General features: G+C 43.7%; 1 protein-coding gene across 5 annotated transcripts in view; it reads left to right on the top strand.

The window, feature by feature from the left end:
• Positions 1-448: 448 nt before the first annotated feature.
• TOX2 (TOX high mobility group box family member 2) overlaps positions 449-19,210 on the top strand; it is a 257,175-nt gene continuing 238,413 nt past the window's right edge. The window contains exon 1 of one of the 5 annotated variants that reach the window (XM_037915733.2): positions 449-769. In XM_037915733.2, the coding sequence (XP_037771661.1) occupies positions 668-769 (102 nt within the window). In that variant the 5' untranslated portion in view covers positions 449-667. Of the gene's footprint in view, positions 770-1,100; positions 1,270-19,210 lie in introns of those variants that run through there. The other 4 variants (XM_037915730.2, XM_037915734.2, XM_043526954.1 and 1 more) reach the window with 4 other exon arrangements.

Below are 19,210 nucleotides of genomic sequence, written 5' to 3'. Positions count from 1 at the left end.
ATTTGGGAGGTGAGTCCCATCACCTCTCTTGGTGGAGGATGTGGGGGGAGAGTCCCAGCCCCTCTCCTTTGTGTGGTGGAGGTTGGAGGGGTCCCAACCCCTCTTCTTTTGGGAGGTCCCAGCCCCTGCCATGTGGGGGGAATTCTGGGGTCCAAGTCCCTCTCCCGTGGGGGGAACTGAGGTAGGGGGTGCCAGCCCTGCTCCAGTTGTGGGAGGATTTGGGTGTCCCAGTGCTCCCGTCTTCTATGGGGGGGGGAGAGTTTGGGTCGGGGGTCCCAGCCCCTCTCCGGTGGGGGGAGCTTGGGGGCAGCCCCTCTCATGGGGGGAGTTGGGGTGGTCCCCGCCTCTCTCCCGTGGGGGGAGTTTGGGGAGGGGTCCCAGCCCCTCTTCAGTTGTGGGGAGATGGGGGGGGCAGCCCCTCTCCCCGGCTGGCTGGCTGGCTGGCGGGCGGGCGTGGGGGGGTGGGGAGCGTCCCAGCCCCGCTCAGCGGCTCGGCGCCTGGAACAATAGCGAGCGAGCGAGGAGAGGAGCCGGCTCTGCCCCCCGCTCCCCGCCCCGCCCCTGCCTGCCGCACGCCCAGCCAGAGGCAGAGCCGCCGCCGCCGGAGGAGCCGGTTCCATGCCCGCTGGAGCCTCCGCGTGCCGCCGCCGCCCCCGCTAGCCCCGCCATGGACGTTCGCTTCTACCCCTCGGCGCCCAGCGCGGTGGCCTCGCTGCCCGGGGCCGAGCCCGGCTGCCTGGGCCCCCTGGACTATTACCACTGCAACAAGGTACCGCGGGCGGGGGGGTCCGGGCCGAGCGCCCAGCCCGGCCGGCAAACTTGCCGGGCGGGACCTGTCACCGCGGGCGGGCGGGCGCGGGCCAAGCCCGGGTGCTCGCCGCCCCGGACGGGCCGAACTCCCCCGGCGGGCAGCCCAGTGCCGCAGGCGGCCGAGCCCCGGCGCCCGGCCGGAGGGAATTTCAAAACTAGTTCCGAGAGCAGCGCCCGGGCCGGCAGCGAGCCCCCGGGGGCCGGCAGCGGCGGGGCCGCCTCTGCCCCCATCGCGCCCCCGGGGCTGCTGCCTGCGAACCCCCCCGGTGGCTGGAGGGGAAAACAAAGCACCGCACCGACAGCAGCGCGCACGCTGGGGTGTGTGTGGGAGCGAGGGAGTGAGTGGGGACGGGCAGGGGAGTTGCGGGCGCCCGGGGGGCGGCTTGTGCTCTAGAAGTGTGGCTCTGGGGCGATGGTTCGGGCTGGAGCATGCACGGGCTAGGAGAGACGCGCTTTCGGGTGAGTGTGGCCGCGTTGTGTGCTCGGTGCCTTTATTCACCCCTTCTCCACGGGGATGCTTTGCCCAAAGGGATCTCGGCGTGTTTTTTCCTGTATTTCGCAAACCTGGCTTCCCCGGCGTGGTTAGCTGCCGGGCCGCGGCTCTTGGTACATTTGTTTGCATTTTTCGGAACTCTGGCTTTGGACTCCGGGTTCTTGCCCCCGCACTTGTCAGTATCTCGCTCGCCTTTTCATCCGCTCAACGCAGTTACTTCTGTTCAACACAGCAGACAGACCTGAGTTATGTATATTTCATAAGAGTTACAGTGCAGCATAGCAATCTTTCTAACCTAGATTTCTCCACTTGCTGCTGCACGGAAAAACACCCCCCCACTCCCCGCTTTTTTTTTTTTTTTGTAACTAGCAAGGAATTTGGTGGGGAGTATTCGAGAGTGCCAGAGGTATTTTAGGAAATAATCCTTCATCCAAGAGCAGCAAGAGGATAAAGCAGTGATAGATGGATTCAGCACTGGAGGGACAGGTAGTTCTCTGCAAGTGCCACCCTGCTCCACGGGTTTGAGGAAAACAACACGTAAACATTTTAGTAACATAACAGTTTGGAGTAAAATCTTTGGAGGATTATTTATATGGATAAGCTTGAAGGCCTAGCTGGGTCTGGGTTTCATATTGCCAAGTTCTGGTGCTCATATTTAAAAAGTTAATGAAAGTAGTGAAAGTTTTAATGTTTCAGAACTGCAACTAGAATGCCCATTTGTTTTTCTACGGTAACACTTTGAATCGAACTGAAGAAAAAAGCAATATGGTTTCTTAAGACTTAGCAAATGAATTTTCATTTGTAAACTGTACGTATTAAGCATTCTTTGCTGTTTGGGTCATTTAAATATCTTGTTTAACTTGAATTAGACTTGCTAATCTATAATCATTTCTTTAAAATGCCCAGATAATTTCTCTGAAGCTGAACAATTTTAATGGGAAATTACTTCCGTCCACCCCACTTTTGTTGGTTGCCCCTCTTTTTTTTTTTTTAAACAACAGGATCACTCTGAAAATACTAAAAATTGGGCAAACAGCTGCACGGGAGGGAAGATACATTTTCATTAGTACAGAAATATCAATCGTGAAAGGTGTCCAGGAGTACATAAGCAGAAGACCCTGAGAGCTACAACTCTAAAATACTGCTTGTTTTAATAATAATAATTATACTATTAATTATTATTAAGAAGATTGTAGAAATTAGCTTGTTTTCCAGTTTTTTTGATGTAGAAGATGCTGCATGGGTTATTCATCTAAAGCTCTAATTGGGGCAGTGCTCATTTGTCCGTAACCTGAGTGATATGCTCTTCCTGTGGCAGTTTGAGAGCAGAGTGCCCTGTAGTGGAAAGTCACAATGTAAAAGTTAATATGTGCCTCCAAAAACTTTGACTTGAGCGATGGAGAAAATTCTGTGGGGCCCATTTTTGTGGAATCAACAGTGGGATGAGCAGGTTAGACTGTTGTGATCAGTTTGGAGCTATTTGTTAATACCTGTACATCCAGCGAGAGAACTGCTGTGAGTGCAATGCTCTGAGAGCACAGAAGGAGCTACTTTTCTCTAATTAATAGAGTAAAATAAGTAAATTTCTAGCCATTGCGCTGTCAAGCTGGATGGGATGTTGCACAGGAACGTACAGGGTACTGACCATGCCACCAGGTGCTGCTATTGTCACTACTACTGAAGATCTTAAGACAGGCAGAGGAAGAAGGGAAAATACTAACCCTTTCCCTGATGTTTAGAACATTTTTTTTTTCTGAGCTATCAAATGCCATTTGCTTATGCACAGTGGGCCAACTTTACCTTAAATGAGAGCCCACTGGGTTGAATTTTGTTTTATGGACCAAGTGCAGAGAGATGCAAGTGTGGCTAATTTTAATATAAAGATTGAGCAAGATGAACAGGAGGTGGTGTGCATCATCTGGTTCTACTCCAGGGTATGTTTGTGGGGTGTGGGGACAGACCTGGCTACTGTGTGTTTGAATTCTCCTATCCTGTTCTGCACAGTGCAGGCTCAATTTGTTGTGCAGTTACTGGTGGTCCACTCTTCTCTGTAGATCCACCTTGCCAGGCATTCGGTAGAGAGCTACTCCTTGTGTGTGCGTATTTCTTCTGAAGCAAAAGGCTGCTTCCCCCTGTGAGATCTTCCCCTTTCATGAGACTCTTGGTCATCATATACAGATTCCCCTCCACTCATCCATGATATGTATTGTGTGTTTAGTGCTGACAAAGTGCTCATCATTGAACAACACACACAGATACAGACACGGAGAAGGCAGATGTGGTGTAAAGTCTGAAGGAAGACGGAATGAACGCCTTAAAGGAGTTTAATTATCACTACTCATGACCATTACGAATGTTAATTTGTTTTTGGGCTGGCTGTGAATAAGGAGAGGGCAGTAACGTGGTGCTGCATTCTATGTGCTACTCTTCTAACCCTTAATTCAGACCTGTGGGTGAGCGGCAGCTCCTCAGCATGATCCCCCTTCTCTATTATTAGACGAGAGTCTGGGCTGGAAGCAGATTGAGGTGGGAAGGACTCTTGGGCCTGGCTCATGCTTCCTCTTCCATGGGCTGGTTCTTGTGCTTGAAGTCTCCATCTGCTGTAGCCCATGAAAGCTTATGCTGAAATAAATTTGTTAGTCTCTAAGGTGCCCCAAGTCCTCCTTTTCTTTTTGCGGATACAGACTAACACGGCTGCTACTCTGAAACATCTGCATTGAGAATCTCAAAGCTCAGAAGTAAGTTTAAAGCTCTTGGACTAAAGTGCTTTTAGTTTTAGGTGGGCTCTTCCCCCCCCCTCACCCCCCGGCCTTTTGAGTATGTGGAGAAACACGAAGATTGAAAGGAGTGCGCAGTGTCACAGTGTATAAATAGCTCTAGCTGAGAGCATAACAATAGCTCTGCCGGTGCTATGGCTGAGCCAATAGGCACTTTCAGTACAACCAGCAAGCTCACTGAGGAAACACTCTTTAGCCCAAAGCATCCTGAAATGTTAATGTAATTGTTTTGTGCACTTACTGAACATGATATTGTTATCATGAGATTTCCGATCTCATCTGTGCGCTGCAGTGAGCTGCAATTCCTTTTTACAACTATTGAGGTGCCTATTATGCATCAGCATTTCCATTTTAAAAAAGACAGGAGCTTTTAAAGATAGAATGAAATGGGGGCATATGTTCAGCACCACATGCAAGGGACTGCCTGTGCATCTAAAGCTCTCCCAATGGGCTTCATGGGAGTGGGGCCCTCCATTAGCTGTGTGCAATGGCGAATGCTAGCTCATGTAGGGCAAATTCTGGCCTCATTATGTGGCTCTTCTTCCCACCTTCCCTCTGGGGAAGTGGAATGGTTAGTGGAACCACACCTGTCCTCCTGCCCAGGCACTCCTGTTGATACCTATTACTGTAGCCTGTGAGTGCCCTCCTACTTCAGTCCCATTCCAACCATCTACCCTGAGGCATGGGTGCCTGGCATTGGCACCTCCTACTCCTGCATGCACATCAGTTCTTTTACATTTAGTGCCACCTACTGGGGTGGGGGGAAGATCTCCCCAGCAGGCTAAGGGTTTTTTACGTGCTTCGGTGTATTATGATGCATTTTCCTCAGACTCTAAGAAGCCACTTATTTTTCAAGTTGTGTTATTTTTTATTGTGAATATATTATGTATGTGACCAAGGCAGCACACACCTGTGGCATGTAAGATGATTGACACTCCGTCATGTGATGGTTTTTACACACCCCTGCCTGCTCCATGAAAAACTTGGGTTCATGCCCACTTTGGTTGAAACGAATATTTATATGTGTCCTTTGCTTTTAAACAGTGTTTGAAATCCATGGTAAGTAAATTATGTATAACGGGTTCATGGTAAATTGCAGTTTTATTGTCCTAGGGCCCTATCCTGCTCCCAGAGCCCTCAGTGAGCATGTACATTGTATTAGCTGAATTGTTGGCATGTATGTAATGAATAATTCAGGTACATTGAATATTACTTATTTTAATTAAAGGCCCAGTTGTGCAATCCTTATTCAGGAAAACTGCTACTGAATAAAAGTAAGATAGTGGGGATCTTGCCTGAGTGAGGAAAGCAGGATCAGGACTGTTCTTTGTCTTATGGGCTATAGGCTGCAGTGTTATGTTGTAATGTACTGGATGTGTTATTGGGCTTCCAGTGCCCTTGCCTCTTATCTCTAGAAGGAACTTTTGACAGTGAATGAGTATGTTTCTGTATATTTCCCTACATAAAGAAATTTAAATATAGATCCCTCTTAACTATAACTGTGCATATTAAAAAGTTCTTGATATTAAATTTGCAAACAACCTGGTAATCATAATTACTGAACATAGTTTATGTTGTCTAACTCATGGTATATTTCACTCTCTGGTATAGAGAGTATCTCTCTTTTAACACTAGGAATATATGCTCTGCTTGGTGCACCTCCCATTATTCTTAATGGGAGTTATGCACGCACGTCAAGGGAAAGCTGTAGACGCCTTAACATGTCTAACATCTTTAGAAGTCAATAGCATAATCAAAACCTGTGCCCTGAGCCAGAGGTTCTCAACCTTTTTCTTTCAGAGTCCGTCCCCCCCCGACCCATCCCACAACATGCTATAAAAAATCCACGGCCCACCTGTGCCACAATAACTGGTTTTCTGCATGTAAAACCAGGGCCGGCATTAGGGACTAGCAAGCAAGGTAATTGCCTGGGGCCCCATGCCACATGGCTCCCCCCTCTCCCCCCCCAAGCTACATTGATCAGGCTTCAGCTTCAGCCCCAGGTGGTGGGGCTTAGGGACTTGGGCTTCAGCCCCATGCGGTGGGGCTTTGCCTTTCTGCCCTGGGCCCTAGCAAGTCTAATGCTGGCCCTGCTTGGAGGCCCCTCTGAAACCTGCTCGAAGGCCTCTAGGGGGCCCTGGACCGCTGGTTGAGAACCACTGCCCTAAGCCTTTCTAAGAAAACTATTGGTTACTTTGCTGCTTCAGATATACCATAACTTCCCTGTATTTTGCCTTCTCAGTTCTTAAATTGATAAACTATTTTGTTAATATACTGTCATAAATTATAGATAATTAAAACCCACAAGCCATGAGATAAGTATTAATTTGTACCAACATTTTCTTCTTAAAAAACAAACACTCATTAGAAACTGAATCTGCCCTACTGGTATAAAACAGAGTCAATCTAATGAATACATTTTTATGGAACATTCTGTTTTGTTTTGACTTTTACTGTACATTGTAAATTGCAGTGATAAACACTGGCCTTTTTCAGTGTTTTATTACTTTGCCATGCTGAAAGATAAAATATTTTCTGTTCCTTTTTACTTTCTAAGCCAGTTCTGTTTTGAAGAAACATAAATCTTTTTTTCTTTCAAGAGAGAATATTGGATAGGGAATAAAATGTCCAGTAAATTTTTAATTTGGAGTTTATTTTATTCTCACTTTGTGCAGGGAACTCCTCTTGATAGCAAATGTTGAATAATTCCCTGAAGATGGGCAAAGACCTACAGTCTTGGGAATTATCTGAGTCACTCAGTGGGCCATCCCAGCTTCCTATAGCATATTCTTTGATGGTTTATGCATTCTATCTGCATAGTAGAAAGTGTTTGAAGCTCTATTTTGCCGTGGGCTTTATTAAATCAGAAATTCAGAGCTAAATAATGAATGCCCATCCATTCATAGAAATTGTTGTTCTAGCTATATGTGTAGAGAGAAGGCTTTATTCTAGCTGCTTTCGGAATAATAGAGATATCTTGAAGACTACGGTGGTTTATATAACAATATGGTTGTGAAGATCAGTTCTGATTAAATCCCTTAAAGGCCTGATCCATAAAAGTTTTATGCGCATGTAGTGAGGAGGGAGTTGGCACACTGAAGATAATGGATCAAAATCTTAAAGTTTCTTTTACTTATTTATGATTTTTCAAATTGACTATGAACATTTTCCTTAAAATCACTGGGCCAGAGTCTGATTGTGGTTATGCAGCCATAAATCTGGACTAAATATTGATGTCAGCAGAGTTACTGTGTACTGACAGTGGTATAACAGAGATCAGAATCTGTCTCTGTGCATGTACAGTCAAAAAAGCATTACTGGTGACAAACTGTAGTTCACTTCGTATTCATAAAAAGGAGCAGTTCTATAGTGGTTTATAAAAGTGTACCCCACACATTATTCCTGCTAGCTCCAGGGATGATTGTTAATGTAGAGGACACCTGTGACCCATGCTATGCTCTTTATCCCTGTTCTTTCAGTGTCCTACTTTTGCTATTTGTTTTATTCACTACGGGTAAAGTAGGATTGTTTGCTTTTTAGGGTATTTCTGCATGTTCCACTATTGCTTTCCTTGTATGTCTGTATTAATCTGCAGAAGAGGCATGGACCACTCTGTATCCATATGCAGATTATTCAAGCCAGCAGCATTTTGTTGTGAATCAGGAAGGCGGGTGGAGGAGAGGGGGGAATGTGTCATCCCCCTAGATGTGGAATGAATTTTTTTTCCAGTTACCTTTATGTTCATCCTTTTTATGAATAGCGCTCTAAATGCTTTTACCATAAGTTGGATTATATCTTTCAGTATAAATGAAGCATATAATTGTGTTTTCCTAACTGCTCTACATTAAAAATAAGTTATTATGCTGCTAATGTGTTTTCCTAGACAATTTTCCATCTAGTCACTATCAGGCTTCTGTTTTTAGCTGTTGCCTACAACATCTTCTCTAGCTTCTTTCTGTTTTATTTTGCATTGCTAAAGTATGGGTGAAGTGGTTCCATGATTCCAGTTTTGCTACCATTAACTCTTAATGGGAGATTTGAGTTTTAATGTTCCCCTTTTGTGATTTTTCCATACACCTTTTTTATAATTAAGGCTTATATTTTGGGATTCATTTCGTGTAGGGAGGGAGAAACCTACAATGCAACATACACTGAAATGAGCAATAATCAAAATTGTTATAAAGATGTGGTTGAGAATGGTGTTAAATCATCTGTCTGACTCACTTATATGAGTAGGTTTAAATATTTTAGTCATGTGCATCCTCCCTTCTTTTATAGTTCCATTTTTCAAAGAAGAAATGGCATCCATCAGAAAAAAACCCCCAGAAAGGAACAGTCTCCTGTGTAGCCTGCAGGCTGAATCTTTGCATTATGCCACAGAATATCCATCCTCCATTGTAATCTTTTGCATAGATTGGTTGACCTCTGTAGATATAATTAAATCTCTTCCTGGCTACTGTATGGTTTCATTTCAGCTCTGTGCTGTATGTATCTGTTAGGTAAGTGTTAAATTAGGGCCCTATATCAGTAATTGTTATTGTGGTATGATTATTTGAAAATCAGTTTCTACTGGGTAGTGAGCTATTTCTCAGAAGCCTTATCTGAGGAAATCAGGTGACTTTTAGTCTGAGGCAGTTTCTTGACCTCTAATTATAGCGTGGTCACAAGAAGGCTGGATTGCATGAGTGCTTAATGTAATATGTAGATTTTCTGTATTGCCTTAAAAACTTACCCTCTCACTCCTTGTGAAATGATTATTCTGTGTTCATAAGGGTCGGCTAACCTCACAAGAGCAAGGAAATTAAAGTGGAAATATCTGGCCTGATCCTCAGTGTGAATAATTCCTCTAAGTCAATGGAGCAGTGCTGACTTACACCAGCTGCAGATACGGTCCCATTAACTTCTGTAAAAGATCCTTAAGACTGGCTAAGGTACTTGTATCACTTCCACTCTGCTATAGACATTACCCTGACACAAAGGATCATGGCACTGGATATTGCAAAATCTATAGCCATGGTACTTCAGTGTTTTTATGGAAACGGAGATACTCTGTTCCAAAATGAAAACAATATTGGGCACACTTGTGGCCTTGGCTATGCATGCACGGCTCCCACTGGGCCAAAGTCAGCCCTGCTGTAATGTCATTCCGCCACTCACTCTGGATTTGACCCACACCAGTGTCTGATGGCAGAACAGGGTTCATTGTTTTTGTGGGAGCTCTTTTAGAAGATTAGACAGATTAACACAGTTTTTCTTCCCACAAGATATACCAAAAATGTCTGACTCTGTTTCCATTCCTGTTTGGATTCCTTGCAGAGGCGTTGTCTTTTTCCTCTCCTGGCCTGTCTCTTGCTCCACTCCTCTAGCCCCGTTTTTCTCTTTCTCTCCCCTCTAGTGGAAGTCATTATCTTCCTCTTTCTCTGGGCTCAGCTCTTCTCCTTTTTGCTTCAGGTCCCCGTTGCGTCAGAGTTGGGAGACGTGGATTTTATTGCTGTTTGAACTGAGCATGTCTCTGAGGCCTTCATTTTCAGAAGTAACTAGTGATTTTCAGCTCCATTTTTTGTGGTGCCCAGTCTGAGAGGGGCCTGATTATCAGAAAGTGCTGGCCACCTGCTCTCTGCAATCTGGAGCTTTTGAAGGTAGTTCAAGTTGAGCATCCAGAAATGGAGGCATCCCAAATCACTGGTCACTTCTGAAAATTTACGTGTTTTGAGCCTCTGCTTTTCTACCTGTAAAATGGAGGGAATAATTCTTCCCTTTGTCACTAAGTTGAAGTTTAGTGTTTGGAAAGCCCTTAAGAGCTTCTAGAAAACAGCAAATGTTATTACCGCCTCACTCTGACCTATCCTTCATTCATCTTCTAAAATTCGGTCTTTGTGTCTCCTGGCTCTTTGCTTCAAAGTCTCCGATCCCTGTCTCCTCTATGCTTATCTCTTCTGCCTTCTCTCTTTTTGCAGAACTCACCTACCACTTCCTGGCTTCAATACCAACTTGACAGCAACACCAACATTGACCACACAAATAATTTTCATTCCCATTAGCACTAATCCAGAGAGAGGTGGCGGTACAGCGTAGGCCATCTTTAATACTTTTAAGAAGATTCTAAGCCATTTAAATATTTCTTGATTTCAAAATCAATTTAAATAAGGGAAATGGGTGGGAGAGTAACAGGATTGAAAGTATGTTCTGGAACCTTTTGCTTCCAGGTTCTCAGTTCAAATCCAGTTCAGGTTGTTACTGATTGAAATCTGTTCTCATTGAATGGCTGCTCCCTGGGATGTGTGAAAAGAGTTTGTGGGCCTTTGTCCAGGTTTTAGACAGGTGTCTACACTACTACATTTGCTGTTATTCTGGCATTCTGGTTGGCAGTCTCAGTAGAAAGACTAGTGACTGAACGGGTCACATAGACTGAACTACCCTCTTACCCCTAAAGATGGTTTCTCCAGCTCAGGGATTTACTCGTCTTTATTTTGCTTTGGACAACGCCCTCCTCCTCCCCTCTCCCCCAGTTTTGGATTTTGACTAATCCGAGATTGTGAGCTCTCTGGGTTCTGGTTTTTGACTGGGCCTCTAGGCACCACATCAGCATAAAGAAATGAGGGATGAGGTGCAATGGTAAGGAATAGTGTGTGTGGGGCTTGCACTGCCCGTGCCTGGGCAGCTGTATCTGTTCTCTGGAGACATGTGCTCAGGCTCAAGGGGTGTCTGTCTGGCACTAGTTGCCAGCACTGTATTAGTGGACTTCATTTTTTCCTTTATATGCCATCACCGCTCCTTAATTTACAGATAAACACTTTCTCTGTTAAAGAAATAAAACAATGGAGAATATGAAATGGTTCTAATCTTCTACAGAGGTTTATCTTAACATTGCATTTTTATAAGGTGAGCAATTTTAACCACACTAATCTGGAGTGTAAAAATGATCTCATAATAGAAGTTTTCTAGGGAATCCCAAGGGGAGCTGGATTTGTAACCCTATTGTCTAAAGGGGGCAGGGTACCCAAGATTCCTTAATCGGCAGGAAAGAGACTTTGTCAATGTGGAAGTGATTATAATTTTATGAAAACTTTTAAGAAAACTCTTTGTCAAGAGCTGGAATAGAGTTTAATTGAATTATCTTGGCCTGTCTCTGCACTTGGGGTGGGTAGGGGAAGCATTTGGATATAATTGGAAAAAAAAAAAAAAAGTAGAAATACTTTAAAAATTGAAAAATGGGCACTTTGACCACAGAAAAATGTGGCTTGTCATCACACTAGGAACTAACAGTCACTTCCATTACTTCTGAGCTCTGCTTGCCAGTGGTTTCATGTTAAACTCAGGAAGGTAATTCTTCCTCCCCCGCCCCGCCCAGTGTATTATCTTGTCTGTAAGTAGTGAACATTAAATGAAGAAGAATGCAGTGTTAAAAATATCAAGCTTTCAGAAATGGCTGGCAGACCTTACCAGTGATAAGCATTGTTGACTGAAAATCAAACAGCAAAAGAAAACCCTTCCAACAAGAGCCATGGAGTGAACCCTGTAGCCAGACAGTGAGGTCACCCAAGCTTCAGTCTGTGTATATTTAGGAACCTGCACTGGAATTATGGTCTGGTCTCCTCTACACCAGACGGACAGTGGTGACATGTTGTTTTTGAACCTGACAAATCTTAAAACCAAGGAAACATTTACTGTATGCCAAGAAAACCAAAGCAGTGTTTTCATTATTAAGTGGTACAATTTTTTTTAAGATAAAGAGCCTGCCCTGAAGAAAAGACTATGTAGTCATAAAGTAAACTGAAGACTAACTGCACGTTTGTTATTTATTAACTAATTGACAACCTCTGGTTCTACAACAAGGTGGCAAATTAATTGTGGGAGGCCATCTGCCTAAAAATTGGGCAGCTCAGCCACTACCTGGCCAGAGAGCGCATAGAGGCTTTTTGGGATTTGATTTAAAGCAGATTGAAACATTGGTCTTTGAAAATTATTTTCAGTCAGTGTGTCACTTTAGTAATGGGCTTTGAAGAGGGAAAAATTTATAATCTTTATAGCTGCTTAAGCCTACCACGTTCTAAACTCTGTATTAGAATGGCTGTAACTTGGCCTTCTCTTCCCTGGCAGAGTAGCCTGCTAGTAAGTCTAACATGAATAACACAGGTGGAGTTTTCTCTTAAATTTTAATTACTTGTGAAAGTACAGTAGCAAATAGTTAACTTGTGTGCATGTGGATGCAAACTAAATAGATGTTCTTCTCATTTGATCTCAGTCTTCACTGGGCTATATTGGCCAGTCCTTCGTCTGATGGAACTGAAACCTCTTATGCAGTTTATCGGCAGATTTAGGCCTCAATCCTGCAACTGGCCCAGCATGGACAGCTGCCTCCTCACCATTGACTTCAGTGGGCTTTCTGGTGGGTGCAGGGTCTGCCAGTGGAGCCAGATGCAGGAGTTGGGCCTTACACATGAGAGGTAGCCTCGCTGCTGCTGTACTTGGCATGACTTGGCAATTGTGTATGTCTCCATTTGTCAGATGCACCTTGGTCTAGATACACCAAAGATTGCTTTAAAATGGTTCTCTTGGCACTTTCTAGGTATGAGAAGCAGGAAGGAAAATGTCATTAAACTCTGTGTTTGTGTATGTGTGTATATATATATATATATAATGGATTTGTAATTCTATATACTACATCGGTGGTGATGGCTTCAATCAGATGGTAAATAGGAACTTAATAATAAAAAGGGCGTTAATCCATACTAATAAAAGGCGAAACATCTAATTCCTTGTAAAATGTGCCAGAGCTGATTGAGATTTGAAAAGCTTTTTCCTGTACAAATACTTGCATATTGCAAACTCCTGATCTGGCACCGGAGGGGTGCTCTCCCAATGTATGTGACTTTCCATGGTATAGTTTTGTTTCTTTGCAAAGGTCGTGGTCATAGACAGCAAGTCTGAGAGGAAGTGAGTACAGAAGTGAAAATAAGGGTCCTAGATTTTAAAGCCAGAAGGGGCTGTTAGATTATTTAGTCTGACTCTGTTACCCCTGTTTTAGCCCAATAAGTTGTGTTTGGCTAGAACATCTTTCAGAAAGACATCCAGTCTTGATTTGAAGACATTGAGAGATACAGTATCAGCTGTTTCCCCTGATAGGTTGTTCCAATGGTTAATTACTCTCATCGTTAAAAAATTGTGCCTTATTTCCAATTTAATTTTAGAGAAAAATGATTAGTTTCTCCAAGCCTGGCAGCCCTCCTGCCTTTTCCAAGGCAGCAGAATATCACACTCATGACTTTCCTGTTTAAACTGGTCCAAACTGGAGACTCACCAACTTGCCTTTCAAATTATGCATATATGTTTGGATTAGCTGAAGGCCTGAGTCCTGTGTTTTTACCAGTGGAGAGTAAGAATGAACTTCCATAAGTTCCCATGAACTCCCATGACTGCTTCTTGGAGCAGCTAGTCCTGGAACCCACAAGAGGAGAGGCAATTCTTGATTTAGTCCTAAGTGGAGTACAAGATCTGGTCCAAGAGGTGAATATAGCTGGACTGCTTGGTAATAGCGACCATAATATAATTAAATTTAACATCCCTGTGGTGAGGAAAACACCACAGCAGCCCAACACTGTAGCATTTAATTTCAGAAAGGGGGACTACACAAAAATAAGGAGGGTAATTAAACAGAAATTAAAAGGTCCAATGCAAAAAGTGAAACCCCTGCAAGCTGCATGGAAGCTTTTTAAAGACACCATGATAGAGGCTCAACCTAAATGTATACCCAGAGGTGAAAGTAAGCCGGTCCGGTCCCTGCCTCTTCCGGTTGAGGCCACGCCCCTTGCTCAGAACGCCAGAATACGGGTAAATCCTTTAAGTTACTTTCACCCCTGTATATACCCCAAATTAAAAAACATAGAGAACCAAAAAAGTGCCACTGTGGCTAAACAACAAAGTAAAAGAAGCAGTGAGAGGTAAAAAGGCTTCCTTTAAAAAGTGGAAGTTAAATCCTAGTGAGGAAAATAGAAGGGAACATAAACTCTGGCAAATGAAATGTAAAAATATAATTAGGACGACCAAAAAAGAATTGGAAGAACAACTATCAAAAAGTAATAACAATTTTTTTTTTAAGTAAATCAGAAGCAGGAAGCGTGCTAAACAACTAGTGGGGCTACTGGACGATCAAGATGCTAAAGGAGCACTCAAGGATGATAAGGCCATTGCGGAGAAACTAAATGAATTCTTTGCATTGGTCTTCATGGCTGAGGATGCGAGGGAGATTCTCAAACCTGAGCCATTCTTTTTAGGTGACAGATGTGAAGAACTGTCCCAGATTGAGGTGTCATTAGAGGAGGTTATGGAACAAATTGATAAACAGTGATAAGTCACCAGAACCAGATGGTATTCACCCAAGAGTTCTGAAGGAACTCAAATGTGAAATTGCAGAATTACTAACTGTAGTCTGTAACCTATCATTTAAACCAGCTTCTGTACCGGATGACTGGAGAACAGCTAACGTAACACCAATTTTTAAAAAGGGCTAGGGAGGTGATCCTGGCAATTAGAGGCCAGTAAGCCTGACTTCACTACTGGGCAAACTGGTTAAAACTATAATAAAGAACAAAATTGTCAGACACATAGGTGAACATAATTTGTTGGGGAAGAGTCAACATGGTTTTTGTAAAGGGAAATCATACCTCACCAATCTACTAGAATTCTTTGAGGGGGTCAACAAGCATGTGGACGGGGGGATCCAGTGGATATAGTGTACTTAGATTTTCAGAAAGCCTTTGACAAGGTCCCTCACCAAAGGCTCTTGAGCAAAGTAAGCGGTCATGGGATAAGAGGGAAGGTCCTCTTATGGATTGGTAACTGGTTAAAAGATAGGAAACAAAGGGTAGGAATAAATGGTCCATTTTCGGAATGGAGAGAGGTAAATAGCGGTGTCCCCCAGGGGTCGGTACTGGGCCAAGTCCTATTCAACATATTCATAAATGATCTGGAAAAAGGGGTAAACAGTGAGGTGGCAAAATTTGCAGATGATACAAAACTACTCAAGATAGTTAAGTCCCAGGCAAATTGTGAAGAGCTACAAAAGGAGCTCATGAAACTGGATGACTGGGCAACAAAATGGCAGATGAAATTCAATGTTGATAAATGCAAAGTAATGCACATTGGAAAACATAATCCCAACTATACATATAAAATGATGGCGTCTAAATTAGCTGTTCCCACTCAAGAAAGAGATCTTGAAGTCACTGTGGATAGTTCTCTGAAATCATCCACTCAATGTGCAGCGGCAGTCACAAAAGCGAACAGAATGTTGGGAATCATTAAGAAAGGGCTAGATAATAAGACAGAAAATATCCTGTTGCCGCTATAGAAATCCATGGAAGGGTATAACAGGGTTCAAAAAAGAATTCATGGAGGATAGGTCCATTAATGGCTATTAGTGAGGATGGGCAGGGATGGCATGCACAGCCGCTGTTTGCCAGAAGCTGGGAATGTGTGATAAGGGATGGATCACTTGATGATTACCTGTTCTGTTCATTCCCTCTGGGGTACCTGGCATTGGCCACTGTTGGAAGACAGGGTACTGGGCTAGATGGACCTTTGGTCTGACCCAGTATGGCCACTTTTATGTTCTTATGATCCCAAAATCCAGGGTACACACTTCTTCTGCACTCATATACTAAAACAAATCAGTATGTTCGAATTGAGGAATGTTAGGTTATACTTCCAGTAAGGTCATGCAAGGTCCTGAAGCAAGTTGTGAATCTTGATTTGCTGGAAGTATATGAAGGGTGTAAGCAGTCAGATGAGCTAGTTGTTGCTGCCAACAGGAAATTGCAGGAGGGACAAATCACAGTTTTTCAGGGAAACTTCCGTATCTTACTTTTGGGTTAACCTGAAGTGTTTTGATTCATTTAAAAAGAAAAAGAGTACTTGTGGCACCTTAGAGACTAACCAATTTATTTGAGCATAAGCTTTCGTGAGCTACAGCTCACTTCATTGGATGCAGCATCCGATGAAGTGAGCTGTAGCTCACGAAAGCTTATGCTCAGATAAATTGGTTAGTCTCTAAGGTGCCACAAGTACTCCTTTTCTTTTTGCGAATACAGACTAACATGGCTGCTACTCTGAAACCTTTATTCATTTAGGTTCCTTTAATGTTATAACCCTCCTGTATAACAACATTTAAAACAAGTGCCCATTAGCTGCAAAGCAGTGCTCCCAGCTGCCTTAGTTACATGGGACAGCTTGAATTTCAACATCCTTCTCTTCGGGTCATGGTCAGATCCTCAACTCGAGGTAAAATGTCATAGTGCCATGTGTCAGATTGGAAAGCATGTTCTGTTTTAGAAAGGGATGATTCTGAGAGCTTCTCACTAAATGTCAACATTATAGTGAAAGCTGGATGGCTCTGGCGATTTAAGAACCACTACAGAGCCTTACAGCACTAGGTTCTTGGTTCTAACTGGGCTCGCATTAGCAGTGACCAATTATTATCATTGGACGCTGGTCAGGCAGCCTGTGTGAAACAGCACTGGTGCATCTCAGTGCAATTGTGTGTGAATAGGTATCCGCACCATAAATAAGTTCCATGCACTGTGGTATTAATGGGCCTTTCCGTGGTCAAGTTCAGCAGAAAGAACAAGGATTAAATGGACCATTGGGAATCAGCTGCTCTCATCCCTATGGTGGCCCCTGTGGGTCAGAGCTGGGGCACAGTGTTGAGGCAATGTGGGGAAGCTTGTGCTGCTTCTGTTGCGTTTGCTTTGTGGATAAACGGTCTCCAGTTCTATCGTCACCTCACACCCACACTAAATTTGCTTAAAAATAATAAAGTGAAGGTGAGCTTGTGTAATTATACATTTAATATGCCAAGATGCTGCTGTTATAGTTATGTTTTCTAAATAAGCTTATCTAAGGCTCACGGATCTCTGATAATTATGGCAATGAAACTAAATGGTGTAACCTTTTGGTGCGGTGTTAGACAAAGTTACTGGTGGAGCTGTATGTTCACAGGACGCTGTCCCACCAGGTGGTGAGCACCCTCCATTTCAATTGACTTCTCTGGGAGCTGAAACTGCTTAGCATCTCTCACAACTTACTCAGTGCAGCATCGAGCCCTAGGTGAGAAGAAAATTCTGCTTCATTATGTTTCAGAGCACAGTTTGACAATGACCAGGCCTTGGTCAATAGAGACCACTGAGTTCAGAGAACTGACTGAGCAGGGAGATGACTTGCTAAACACTGACCATTTTTCTCTCTTTTTGTCCAGTTTTCCCCCCCCGCCCCCTTTTATCTGTGCATCTTATACACATATTTCCTGCCTTGGGGCTGGTGTGGCGTGTCTGCTTGCTGTGTCTGCCAGTTCTGATGTTTGGTTCCTCCTTGCTAGCACCACTTGCTTCTGCAGAAGCATTTGATGGTGTTATGTAAGCCTTGAATCACAACCTAACACTTTCACAGCAGACACTGCTAAGCACACTGGGTCAAATTCACCCCTGCACTAACTCCACTGATTTCAGTAGAATTGCACCGTGGGTGAATTTGGCTCAGCAACTAATGGGAGGAAACAGATATCAGTAATGGCATTCAGAGGAATCTGAATAAGTAGTTCTGTTATCTCAGGTAGCTTCAGCTTGAGCTATGAACGAGCACCATAAGTCACTGTAGGCTGGGATTTGGGCTTCTAGACCACAGCCATTGCACATTAAAACTAATTTTTGGCTTTAGAACAAGATGCTCCGAGTCTCCTGCTTGAGGTCTGGGGGAGTTCATGTCACAATACTGCTACAAGTTCTTTAGCTGACTCTCATGAAGGACCATGCAGTATATCACTGAAACAAAAGCCACAGCTCTGACTGTGACTTATCATGACCTTTCCATGTGGGCCTCTCTCCATTAGACTGGTTAGGCTCTCAGCTATTTTCATGGCAGGCACCATATTTTAATAGAGAAATTGTTTGCTGAGCACCACCTCTGCCATGCATGACTGGATAGGCTTTCTCCCCTCCCAGTGGTGCTTGAATAACATCTCTGTGGCAACTACAACAATTGCTTACACGGAAAAGTGGTGTTAGTAGAATTTGTAATGCACTTCTAAATGTCTCTTAATTGGATTTGGCTGCTGGAGGGGAAAAAAGCAGGAAAGCCAGCAGTGCTGTGTAACCAGCCACTTTTCTGTGCTCCATGCACCACAGTTGGGATACCACTGGGTTAGTGGGAAGTGAATCCTGTTGAACTGGCCTGATGGTGCTGTTGAACTTCTGTAAGGGACTAGGATAAAACCCTCTCCACTTCTGATTTAAGACAAGATGTGAACCTATTGGAAAGGCTCAGTTACACCAGTGCAACTTCACAAAGATCAGTGGAGCTGTGTGGGTGTAAGTGAAGGCAGAATTTGTCTCTGGAGCAGAGAGACTAGTGCATTAGCCTTTAGCAGGTTGATAATTCCCATCTCAGTCTCCAGTCAATCCACAGTGCCACAAAGTAAAAGAAATAATGGGCCAGCTCCTCAGCTGTTAAAAATCAGCATAGCTCCACTGACTCTGAGTAGAGCTGCTCTTTTACGCTATGTGAGGATATGGCCCTCTGCTTTGATAGATGAGTTGTGTACATGCAAGATGGTGGTTACTGTATAGCTCTGTACTTCAGTCTTTAAGGCCTAGCATGCCATGTCTAATTTTTGTAATTTGATTCATTGTAGCTATAATGGATTCTTACTCACGTGCTATACACTAAGCCAAGCCAGGTACCACCAGTGGTATGAGCACCTCATTTTGAGAACTGCTGGTGTGACTCATAAAAATAATGCTGTGTCCCACATACAGTGCAGCAGAAGTGAATTAATCATATCCTTTTTTGTTCTAACATAATGCTCAGCATTGGATTGAGTTAGAGAAATAATTTCTTCTGTGGAGTTCTCATCTTCTTTATTTTTCCTTCTCTGTACTGTCTATAATCAAATTAAGTTCTTGAGGAACAAAAGATTTACTAGGGGGGAAAACATCCAAGGAATGCATTAACCTGCTAAATGCTTGTATAGACTAGAGATTCTCAATGGTGTAACTCATTACACTGCTGCCAACGCTCTGTCGTGCGCTGCACCCGTGTAATGTAGGGAGATTGTGCCAGTTTGGGAGGCATTTAATTG

Source organism: Chelonia mydas, chromosome 13 (genome assembly GCF_015237465.2).
Source record: "Chelonia mydas isolate rCheMyd1 chromosome 13, rCheMyd1.pri.v2, whole genome shotgun sequence".
NCBI lineage: Eukaryota > Metazoa > Chordata > Testudines > Cheloniidae > Chelonia > Chelonia mydas.
Note: the sequence above shows the minus strand (reverse complement) of the source record. Positions and strands in the feature narration are given on the sequence as shown.